We start from the raw sequence: 12652 nt of genomic DNA on the forward strand, positions 1-12652 counted from the left end.
CGGAGGAATTTTCTTTTCCCAGTTGAATCTAGCTCATGACAAGTTAACAATAAAACCTATGTAGCACAGGGCGCCATTGAGAAGATGAACAAGTCCTGGTGAGGATGGTGGTAGGGGGTGAGATTTATGTATGGCCGTTCCTCGAAGAACTAAAAGAAGATGTGTCACATGATCCACCTTTACCACTCCTGGGTCTTAAGTCAACCTACCACAGAGACATGTGCATATCCATGTTTACATGGCCCTGTTTGCAACAGTCAAGGTATGGACTTAGCCTCGTTCTCTGTCAGAAGATGAATGGATAAAGAAGACGCAGTAGAAACACACAGTGGAGTTTTATTCAGACATACAAAGGATGTATGTCTGATTCCATTTCTGCAGGAAAATAGATGTAACAGGAGATCAAGTGAAATAAGCCAGATGGGGAAAGATGGATGTCCTTGTCTTGTCTTATACCTGGAATCTAGATTAAACAATACGTTAAAAAAAATGAAAATGGACGGGAGACTGCTTGCGAGAGGAAGATGATTAGCGGTAGTTGTGCGGGAAGGAAGAACAAGACTGGATAAAAGCAGCATGCACGATGCGCGTGTTTCTAGGTGTCACAGCAAAACCCGTTCTTCTGTACAGTGAGTCGATCCTAATAAAACCAGAACTGTTTTCTCCCAAAAGTTCCAGATGCAGCACTTACAATGCTTGCTGGAAGATTTGGAATGTTGTGAACTTTTAGTCCAGAGAGATGGGATAGGAGTCGAGAAGCTTGGAGAGAGAGAGAGTTCTGCGTATCAGCATTGGCGCAGAGCAGAGGGATGCTGTCACTAGCACAGGGCGCTCAGCGGTTTTCCGGAATCAGAGGATTCTGCTGCCAGACCGAGGGCACGTGGCCACGACCGTGGCGCCGTGATTAGACTCAGGGTGGAAGTCTAGAGCATGCAGGGCAAAGCCATGTTGGGCTCTTGGAGGGAAAAAGGGGACATATGATTAATCTGGGCTCAGATGGCTTTGATTTTAACAGTTACACTGAAGGCACCAAGACTAGGGGGCAGTGATCTTATTTTAGTCCACGTTGCAAGAGAATGGAGAGTTTCCTAGAAGCTGAGAACTCAAAATTGGACCTTTCAACTCAAAATTGGACCTTTCAACTCAAAATTGGACCTTGGTGAAGACGCCTCCAGGGAATGTGTGTGTCCTGGACTTTGGACTGTCCGAAGATGATCTCTGCTCCGACAGTGTGAGCCACTGCCAAAAGCCCTGTGGTGCAGAGGTGGGGACACATCTGGACGTGTTCAGAGGCAGAAAATGCGGAGCAGCCCTGGCCCCCTTGCCACATCCACACTCAGCTTGCCAAACCTCAGCCTCATGTCAGAAAGCCTCAGGCGGTCCCTGTCCACTCCAGGGAGATGATGCCCCGGGATGATCGGTAGCACTCACCTCTAGGTGCGGTCCCTGTCCTGGGGCATTGCTGAAATAAGCCTGCAGCTGCACCAGTGTGTGCAGCTCTGTTGTTGGCTTGCTGGTTTTCTTTCAGTTTCTTGAGACAAGACCTTACTCTGTAGCTCAGGCTGGCCTGGAACACACTGTGTGGTCCAGGTTGGCCTCAGATTCATGGTGGTTCTTCTGCCTCAGCTTATGTGCTAGTATGACAGACATTCACTGTTAAGAATTGGCTTCTGAAGGGGTTGGGGATTTAGCTCAGTGGTAGAGCGTTTGCCTAGCAAGTGCAAGGCCCTGGGTTCAGTCCCCTGCTCCGGAAAAAAAAAAAAAAAAGAATTGGCTTCTGCTGTGTAGTTCCTTAACGAAGCCAGCATACTTCACAATGATGGGGAAAAAAACTTGAAAAAAGGAATTAGGTAAACACAGTCTTTGCTCTCTTTTTCCTCTGTAGTCTACATCAAGGCTGTTCAGACTCCCCTGAAAACCAGGCAGCTCATCAAGTCCACTCTCTACCCTGTGGACTGGCAAAGTCCTCTAACTATGGGAGCCCCCATCCTCTTTCTGGCATAAGACCCTCTTGGTGGGGTGGGCACACCTCTTCCTGTAATAATATCCACCTGGTAAGCTGGCTGATGTCAGGACTGTACAAAATACCCAGCAAGCCAAAGTTCTTCCCATCCTGATGGGTGTGAGCATTGTATAGCGGTTAGATTTTAACTCTGCAACCACGGGCCCTGTCCCACCCATGTCATCATTTGGTGGCCTGGGGACCATCTCCATCTAATTACCTACCATACTCAGAGTCTCTTAGAACCTCTGGCTCCCTCCTGCCCTTGTGTTGGATGGCTTCCCCTGGATGGCATTGTGCTGGGCCACCGTTAGGAAGTGGCAGTGAGTATGTTATTACAAACCTTCTCCTTGTGACATGAACCTTCTGTGTGATATGGACAGAGAAATCAGCCTTGTCTCACTTGTAGAAGGCTGTAGCTTGGACTGTGGTACATCTTGGTGACAGTCACTCTTTTTTTGAAAACCATTCGTGCTGTGTATACAGAGTAGTTCAACACGGGGCTCCCCAGGGTCAGTGGATCTGGAGAAAACCACCTGTTTCAGGCCCCTGGAATGCCCTACAGAATGTTAGGGAACCATTGATATTTCTGGTTCATGCCTAGTTTGGTGGGCTGGGGCAGCTGAGTCCCGAGGCTTTATGTCTCCATCAAGCAGGTACCCAAGAGGCAGGAGCTGAAGCTGGGTTGGGGTCTGAGAGTGGGTGAAGCTGGCAATAGTTCTTCCAGATGCTGGTGTGTGGGCATCGGGGAAGAGATGGCCAGGAGGAGACATCCTGAGAAAGAGTAGGGCTGAAGCCAGATAGTTGATTTTTGTATATGGGTCTAGCAAGGTCTCACATGAGATGGTTCTGCTGAAGAGGTCATTTCAAGGCCAAGGACATACAGAAAACAGGCGGATGGGAGAGCTCAGAGATACCATACACGCATGGCTTGAACCCCCAGGCGATTGGCTGACTGAAGGGCTTTTGGAAGCCCTCAAGGAACCAGCCTGTGTGCTGGGGGTGGGGCGGTGGCCTACCGTGGACTTGGTCATGTGCTCCAGGGCCAGCTGCATGAAGCACTTTTGCCAGGTCTCCTCCAGGACATTGAGGGTTCCAATGACCGTCACCAGGACCTCGAACAGCCGCAGTCTGTGTCGGCAGGAGATCTGTGGAGGACAGAGGCTAGGTTGAAACCATGGTGTCTGACAGTGACGGGTGAATATGAAAGGAGGCCGGAGGGAGGCACACATTCACTTGGCAATTCTTAGGGGACACTTGCCAGTGCTAAGCTTGAACCTGGCCTACAGACTTGAGGAGGAAGAAGAGCTCGTCTGTCCTCAGGGAACTGCTGTGGACTTAAAAACTCCCCCTTCAAAGTGAGGTCCTCTCTTCATCAACACTTGGGCAGGTTTTTCTCATCCGTGCACTCATGCATTCAAGTATTCATAAATGAATGCTTCCATCTCCATGTGTACTCAGTACCCACACTTCCTTCCTTCCCTCCCTGTATCAATCCACCTCTCCGTCAGTCACTGTAGCCATCTGCCCACCAATCTCCCCACCCAACCCTATATCCACTATATCCACCCATCCACCCATCAATCCATCATCCACCCATTTGCCCAACTCCTATCCACCCACGTGTTCACCCACCAGTTTCTACCATTTACTGGTTCTGTGACCTTAGGCAAATCTTCCTCTTCCCCAAGCCATACATAGTTCCTCATCTGTGAGAGTCAAAGCCTCTACCTCATGAGTGTGCTCCGAGTGTGGTGAGATTAAGTCGGCACATTTCCCTTCCTCCCTCCTTAGCCTATTGGCATGGAAGGACATTGAAATTTTGCCAGAATGATGGAACTTCCCTATGTAAGATTCAGGGTTTGAGTCACGTGTGGAATCCAGTGCTCCCCTATCCTCCCCATGCCCCAGGGGCCTTAGCAACACCACCTCTGGGTTGTCTTTGAAGTAGTCATGGATGGTTTCCATCACCAGGTTGGGGCACCTCTGAGCCATCCTCTTTATCTTCTTGGTGAGGTACTTGGTTTGGAGAAGGTCTGAGGTGCCTATGTCTCGGAGCATCTTGAAGCAGATGGCTAAAGATGACAAGAAGGATGTGAGGATGACAGGCCTTTGGGAGGTCATATTGTGGCAGAGGGTTGGGTGGGGAAGGAGGGGCAGGCATATAGTGAGAGTGAGAGTCAGACACACTGGGTGAGAGTCGTCTGGTAGTCTTGCTTTCTAAGTGGTCCTTCATGGGGCTTAAGGTGGGACACATTCTCATCTGCATATTCTAAGGTGGGACACATTCTCATCTGCATATTCTTCTCTTATTGATATTTCCCTCTGTCCACCCACCCACCCATCAATTCCTCCTGATTCCTATATATCCAGCGATCTATCTCTTCATCTCATGCCTGTTCATTTCATACTTCTTTAACCACCCATTTACCCAGGTACTCCAAAATCCACCCACTCCTACACCCAGCTAACTACTACCTATTAATACATATTTCGATCCATTTAGCCATTATATTCACCCATATCATCATAAATCCACTCAAAAATCATCTCTTTATCCTTCCATACACAAATTCCTTGATTTTTTCAACTGTCTATCTAGTCACCTGATACCCTTTGGCACTGGAATGAAGAAGAAGAAAGCTCCAGAAGGGAGGCTCATGTCTAAGCTGAAATGTAAATGCTGTGGTTGGAGAGGAGGTGTGGCCAGGAGGAGGAGATGGCATTTTTAAGATTTATTTTGTTGGTGCTTCAGGAGGCAAGAACAAGCCAGGGGGCTCACAGACGACTGTGTGTGTCCGCAACTTTTGTGATACACTGAGTCCTAGAAAGGAGCTCCTTCTACCCATCCTCAGGACCACTTCCGGTGGAAGCACTAGGTGGGACCTGTTGCCCAGGCTACCCTCACCTGAGTTGTAGGCTTCCTCCATAAATAACTCGTGTTCCAGGGAAGTTTGGCTGCTTTTGGATCTGCACAGCAGGAAGGTGGTAGGGTGGGACTCTTGGCCCCAGGAGGCATAGTCTGGCGGTTCCTGGGTACATGTCGATGACTCCTTCGTAGAAACAGAAACGTGGGAGAAGATTCTGAAATGGAGCAAGTTCTGGGTGTGAACATCATGTGCACTTATCTATACGTGGTCATGTGCAGGGCGTGGTTTACTCTGGATCGGGCTCTGCAATGTCCTTCCATGTGTCTGTCCTTCTGTTTAGTGGTCTGGTGAGCCTGAAATGTGTGTGTGTGTGTGTGTGTGTGTGTGTGTGTGTGTGTGTGTGTGTGTGTGTGAGCTTACCTTGAGGCTCTAGGACACTGTTGAATTAAGTCAAAGCTTCTTAGACCGGGTCTGAACCCACACAGGGTCATGTAACTAACTGCATGTTGGAGCCTCAAAAATTTGATGACAGTAAACTTTCTGAACGCGCACCAAAACCAAACTCAAAATCAAACACATTGTGAATTGGGGTATTTCTGAAAGTGTTTGCCTGAGCGGCGTCGTGTGAGCTCACCATAGCCTACATCCTGAACACACCACCCACACATTCTGCCCTGCACACAGCATCATGGAAAATGAACTTTGAATAGTTTCCTGCCAGCATTACCCAGCATGTAAGCATCAAATTGGCGTAACTTTGGATTATATTGTGTTAGACAAACAAGCACATCCATCTCATTAGTAACTAATTTGCTTTCATCTTTAATAAATGGTAAGATCCTACCTACCAAATAATTGATTAAGAGAAAATGCTTTGTGGTTTTATGATCAGCCAGTGTTTGACTTGCATGCCTGTTGTATATACCTGTCTTAGGGAATGTTTGGCTTGTATGCCTGTTATATACACTTATATCCCTGGGGTCTTGTAAAAGTTTCTCAGGCAAAGGATTCTTATGAGTTGAGAAGTTTAAGGTCTGGAGTAGGCAGCCTGGCCCAGCAGGGAGACAGACAGACAGACAGACACACTAATAGTCCAGAAGGGCTCAGGGTTGCTCATTCCAGTGCGCTCTCTCTCTCTCTCTCTCTCTCTCTCTCTCTCTCTCTCTCTCTCTCTCTCTCATCAACTTGGATAGCCAAAGTTTCAGAGCAGCATAGGTAATATCCTGCCTACCCAGGTATCCCCTGAGGGGTCTCTGTGTACATGGGCAGATCTGCAGGAGCAGTAGTGGTAAGAACACAGACGATACAGGGCTTTATGCTTTGGAAAAGTGTGCAAAGTATCTCCCTAGACTGGCAGTTACCATAAAGGGTTTGAAGAAAAGGCCCTTTGGCTTTGGATGCTGCCCAAGTCTAGTTCCTCTGTGCCTCTATATTGGCTTCTGTTCCTTGCTTCATGACTGCCATCTGCTAGTTCATACGTAATTCTCAGTTCCACACGTTTCCTACGCGGGGGGCCTGTTCTAGGGTAGGTGAGGAGGATAACCATGCCTGCAGACTAAACATGGTCACGAGGCATATTATAAAAGAGCCATCATGAGTGTTTTAAAAGACAGCCGTCACGATTATACCAGAAGGTAACAGTCGCTAATGTTTTATATATTCATTGTTTCACACGAGACACTTGTCATACCGTGTCTCTGATCCCTGCCACCCGTGCATCCACGATGGAGCCACCAGGACCAGATTTCCTTCTTGCTTTATGAAATCAGAGATTGGCAGAAGATGACCGTGGTCATCAGTAGACACCATCAATACAGGACAATGATCCCAGAGACATGCAAGTCTCCAGGGCGAGCATTAGGTTGTGAAACCTGGTTGCTGAGATACAACCCAGTTCCCAGTGGAGGCCAGGAAAGCCTGTGGTGTTGGTGAGCTGCTGACCTGGAGGGTGGCAGTGTGGGGAGATCTCGGTGGTCAGTATCCCCTTCAACCCCATCTTCATCTGACTTTGGTGTGTGAAGGATTAGGAGCAGAAGAAACAAGCTTCAGAGCTGATTCAGGGCTAGGAAGCATTCATTCCTTTCCTATCTCCATAATGAAGTCTTTAAGGACTCACATCGAATACAGGGAAAAATCTACCCAAGCAAGGATGCTCTTGCTCTCCCCGTCAAAGCTCTAAAAAGCAAGGCTCAGAGAGAGCAGCTATTTTAACAGTCCATATTCCAGGCAGAGCTGAAGAATCTTCATTGGTGCAGGAACAGCATCATACTGAGCCAGGCGTAGTTCATGGTTACTGGCAGTCACTTGAAATTTTCCAGAAATGTAACATAGCAAGAAACAATCCACAAAGAGACGATAATTAATGGACCATAATCAATATGGAAGGCCCCGTACACCCAACGTTAGGGAGGCTGAGGTGAGAGGATGTCTCAGCAAGATTGGTCTGCATAGCAAATTCTGGACTAGCCAGGACTACAGTGGGCAATCCTGTCACAAACAAACAGATGCATACCAATGCAGGAGTCACAAAAATCAGTGGATGGACAAGGTCGCCGAAACAGTTATGTTCAACATGGTAGAATGAGATAAGGCTGCCAAGGAAAGAAAGGGGAGAAATAAAAAGGGTAGGAATCATGCTTTAGATGGAGACTCCAGCGTGTGGCCCCAACAGCAGACTGCACACCTCGGAAGGAGAAACTGGTAAAGAGCAAAGATCTGGAAATGAAAACACAAGCAGACTAGGCAAGGCGGGGCAGAGTTTTCAAGCTATGGGGGCGACTCGCAATCTCTTAATACTTTCCGAGTCTGATAAAGACTACAGAGCCACACATCCAGGACACTCAGTGAGCCTCGAGCAAAGAGACACAAAGAACACACCAAATGACATGGGTGGTGGTGGTCTGCCACCTGAAACCAAAGGCAAGAAAAACAAAACAAAAATCCACAAAGGGCAACAAAGATATATTAAAGGAAACCCACCAGGCAGCAGTGTCCCTGTTAGAACGACACAAAACACAAGACCAGAAAGAGGTGGGGATGGGGTGGGGACCTCAGCCATCTGGAAGACTCTATCCAAGAGAATATCTTTGAAACCTTCAGGTGAGATATGGCATTTTTTTAATAATGTGTCCCTCCACCCATGAATTCATCCCCAGAGACCCAGACCACAGACAGTGTTAGAGGAGCTCCCCTCAACCCCCCACCCAGAGGTAGGAGACTGACAGATCCATGTATGGAAATAGCAGAATAAAGAACACCAGAGAGGCTAAATATGCAACTGATTCGAAAAGGTCTCTGCTTGTTTAAAATATTTACTGTGAAACAATGCATTGTGGGCTTGTAGCACATGTAGAATTAAAAGATATAACCGGTGTAAGATCGGGGAGAGTCTTAATGATGTGTTGACAGCTCTGGCACGGTAAGTGGTGAGGTGCAGCTCAAAGGCCGTATTGCGCACTATAAATACCTAAGCGATGACAAAGAAGGGCATCAACACAAAGTCAGAACTGCAAAACGACAATAACAGACACAGGTCAGGAACACCAAGTTACGTCAGCAGTCACATGGGATGCGAGTGATTCAAACGCTACCATCTAGCAGCAAAGACTGCCAAAACGTGGGAGGAAAGACCGGAGTCTGTGTTTCCTGCACGGACTGTATCCGTGGTGCGAGTGGCAGGCCTCCGCTGTAATCCATATTCACAAGGCTGAGGCAGGGGAATTATGAGTTCATGGTTAGCCTGGGCTACATAGTGAGATCCTGTCTTAAAAACAAAACGACAGACAGGTGCTAGAGAGATGGCTCAGACGTTAAGAGCACTTGTTCCTGCAGAAGAGCTAGGCTGCATTCCTAGAACGGACATGTTTCAGGGGTATCTGACACTGTCTTCTGAACTCTGTGGGGACCAGGCATCCATGCAGTGCACAGACAAAACACTCATACACATAAGATAAACAAATCTCCAGGGACTAGGGATCCCATCTGTAAAAATAAAACAGCATATTAAACTTAAGGGAGGAAAACAGCAAGAACCAGAGGGTTGGCGAGGTGGCTGAGCACTGAGGACATTTTAATCAGGCTGGATGACTTGAGATCAATCCCCAAGACCCACAGGGTGGAAGGAGAGAGTTAATCAGAAATCAGAAACAAAATAAAGAAATAGTAGCAAGCCCGGTGGGGAGGATCTGGAAGGAGTTAGGGGAGGGGAAAGATTATTACCAAAATATGCTGTACGAACAAAATTTTCAAAATAAAAATGAACCCCCTTCCTCCCAAACAAACAGAGAAAACTGACAAAGCCCGGTACTGGTTCTTTGAAAAGCCAAATTCATTGACAAGTCCCTTGTGGAGCAAAAAAAAGCAAAAAGGAGATGTAAATGATTAGTTTTAAAGAGAGTGGTGCCTAACTATACACCTTATAGGTGTTTGTAGGGCGATAAAGGAATAGAATGCATAACTTTACTCAAGCCAGGATGACAACAGATTGGACAGACGAGTAAGGCCAGAAAATGCCAACACTCATTCTAGAGGCAAATAACAAGCTCATGTATGATAAAAATTATTTTATATTGAAACATCCTACAGTGAACACTTCAGGCCCACCAGCTCCTTACTTTTGACAGAGCACTTGGGGGAGAAATAATACTGACATTTATCTAGAAAACAAGAAATAACACAGTCCAACTCATCCTGTGAGATACCCAAGCCTGCTCTTTCCAAGTCTTCTTCCTGACAGGGTCGCATTGTTCAGTCCCGGCAGTCCTGGGACCTGGAATTCACAAGATCCAGCTGCCTCTGCTTCTTCTTTTTTTTTTTAAAGATTTATTCATTTATTATATATAAGCACACTGTAGCTTTCTTCAGATACACCAGAAGAGGGTATCGGATCTCTTTACAGATAGTTGTGAGCCACCATGTGGTTGCTGGGAATTGAACTCAGGACCTCTGGAAGAGTAGTCGGGTGCTCTTAACCGCTGAGCCATCTCTCCAGCCCCTGCCTCTGCTTCTTATGTTCTGGGATTAAAGTTGTGCATCACAACACCTGATCATCGGTGGACTTGCAAAAAAGGAAAGCACAGGCTCATACACTTCCTCTAGGGACACAAACTCTCTTAAAAACATATGGAATTCCTCACCTGTCATCTCCAGGTAGGGCTCCTCTTGAAAATGTAAGGAAATCAACATAACTTCCCAGATCCACAGACTAAAGAACAAAGTCACAATCAACAGACACAGAGACTGTGTTTGAAAAATGCAACAATGAAATCACAATAGAAATGGAATTAGAGGCGCCCTCTCAAATGGCCCTCAAGAACATAACCCCGCCCCTAGCTCCTAACCCTTCCCCCAGATCCTCTCACATTTAACCATGAAAGACATACTCTTTTCCTTCCCAATCAAGGATGAGGCAAGGGCATCTTCATGACATCCATTAAACTGTGGGGATGGTACTGCCCACAGTGGGCAGGGTCAATTAACAAGATAATTTCCCAACAAAGACATTTCTTCGAAGATGGAATTACAGGCAGGCTGCCACGACTATCCAGCATACCCATGGGTTTCTGAAGATCCAAATTCTAGTCCTCATGGTTTCTAGACAAGTGCTCCAACCATCGAGCAACTTCCCCAGACCAGGGCAACTGAGTTTTGACAAATATGCCAAAGCAATTCTAACAGGAAAGGCAGGCCAGATATGCCAGCATATTGCACACAGTGAAACACTCGGACACACGCTCACAAAGCAACCCCAATGTATATTTTAAACACATGCATAAAATAACCTAAAACAGCATGGAGTTAACAGGGAGGGTCCCAGACAGATCAAGAACTCTGAGCCAAACCCAGACACAGACAACTGAACCAAACAGGCAAAACAGTTCATGGGACAGCCACCTGTAGAGAGAAGCAGATGACAGAGCAGCGGCTAGACGAAGCCATATTGTCTGAAAAACAGACCCCCCCCCAAAAAATCAAAACAAACCAAAGACATGGTAGGGGAAGCTCAGGGCATCTCAAAAATAATATTGGAAGACCAAATACATCAAAAGCTGTGGGCACGTGAAAGCAGGAAGTCCCTGCAGCGCTGGGGTGGGGATATTACAATCTCAGCACTTGGGGAAAAAGTTTGGGTGAAGCTGAACGCACAGTGGGCATGTAACTTAGGCATCCCAGCTGTGTGTCTTCACTCCTGTGTTAGAGTCACATACAAATTCATTCCTGCACCAACGTTTAATAGTGTCTGACTTATAACAGCTGAAACCGCAAAGCGTGCAAATGCTCTCTCTAAAAACGCCATAGCGCACCCCCCAGAAACCCGGTAAAAACAGACCAATAATGACACGGACATCAGAAATACAGTATGACACATGAAAGAAGCCAGACACCAAGGCTACACTCCATGTTGTTTTTGACATCACGGAAAAGGTAACATTGGTTGGTGCTCCTGGGCTGAGTGTGGCTGAGAGCTTACTCACTACAAGGCTGTGTGGGAAAATGTTTGGGGACTGAGTTTCTTTTTTGTGATCTAGGACATACTAAAACTGGTAAATTCTATTATATGTAAGACTATACAGGAAATAGGCAAAAACAAACAAAATCCAGAGAGCAAAAGGGAGCCCATCCTGTTGGATCTTATTTCATCCTGCTTCCTGCTCATTCCACTCTAGTCCAGTGAGTTCTGGCTGTTTCTAAACCCCCAGGCAAGCTACAACCTCAGGACATTTGCACTAGCTGCTCCCTTCTATCAGGAGGTCACCCTACTATCACTGCTTTTCTGGTTCCTCGTTTTTAAAATTTAAATGACTTTGTGTATATACATACATGTACACACACACACACACACACACACACACACACACACACACACACACACACACACAATGTGTGCCTTCAGAGGCCAGAAAAAGGCATCAGATTTCCTGGCTCTGGAGTTACAGAAGATATGAGTCCCCTGACATGGGTGGTTGAGAATCAGACTTTTTAAGAGCAGAGTACACACTCTTAAATGCTGAACCATCTCTCTAGCTCCTAGCTGCTCATTTCTTTCAAGTCTTACTTAGGTGTCATCTTGACAAACTTATCTGAAACTTCAGCCTGACCCTCTCTCTACATAATTTTCTACCACTTCTCAGCTTGTAAGCTATACCTGACAGTATTTTACCAATTCTCATCTCCAAGGCAACCCCAGCCCCTCTGAATCTTTGGATGGAGCCCTGGAATAGCCTTCAGAGTATTAACCTAGCTAGCATGCGTGCTGTCTGAGAGCACTCCAGTAGACGGCTTGTGTGCCTCCTACTTTTCCATCTGGATCTAGCAGGATATTCTTGTGTGAGATTGTTTCCTAGATCCTGGGGACAGGTTTGGGGGAAAAACGGTTCTAAAGTTGGGCGAGGAGGGAACAGCAGGCACCTGACCAGAGGGGAGGCCTTGGCTGTGGAGCAGGCTGCTACCCTGCTATGAATAGGCTTCACTCCTTGCTCTAGGGCTCAAGTGAAAAGATTCACTACATCATGTATCCTTGGAGGTTGAACCTTCCAAATGATTGAGGTTAAGATGGGTCCTGAGGACGGGGCCCAAGCACAGGGTTGGTGTCTTCACAGGAGGATATTCCATGTGAACGCTCAACTGGAGGGTGGCTGTCAGTGAGCCAGGAACTAGCTCTCTTCAGAAGTCATCTGAAACTGTAGAGGACAAGTATGGTGGGTGAAGCCCAGTCCTTGGTACACTGTACAAAGTCGACTGTGTCCTCATAAAGCTGGCATCTGGGAGCTGGGCCCCGTGC

The 12652-nt window shown here is 46.9% G+C and overlaps 1 protein-coding gene across 22 annotated transcripts in view; it reads right to left on the reverse strand.

Moving 5' to 3' along the window:
- The window catches only part of Mroh5 (maestro heat-like repeat family member 5), a 75133-nt gene that overhangs the window by 53458 nt on the left and 9023 nt on the right, over nt 1–12652 (reverse strand). For 20 of the 22 annotated variants that reach the window (XR_005487233.2, XR_010053841.1, XM_039080228.2 and 17 more), the window contains 3 exons: nt 4911–5086; nt 3932–4077; nt 3022–3150 (listed from right to left, as the gene is read on the reverse strand). Coding sequence is in view for 20 of the 22 variants with exons in the window: in XM_039080228.2 (XP_038936156.1) it covers nt 3022–3150; nt 3932–4077; nt 4911–5086 (451 nt within the window). In the remaining 2 variants the exon portion in view is untranslated. The remainder of the gene's footprint in view (nt 1–3021; nt 3151–3931; nt 4078–4910; nt 5087–12652) is intronic. The other 2 variants (XM_039080235.2, XM_039080236.2) reach the window with 1 other exon arrangement.

This window comes from Rattus norvegicus, chromosome 7, assembly GCF_036323735.1.
Source record: "Rattus norvegicus strain BN/NHsdMcwi chromosome 7, GRCr8, whole genome shotgun sequence".
In the NCBI taxonomy this organism is placed as follows: domain Eukaryota; kingdom Metazoa; phylum Chordata; class Mammalia; order Rodentia; family Muridae; genus Rattus; species Rattus norvegicus.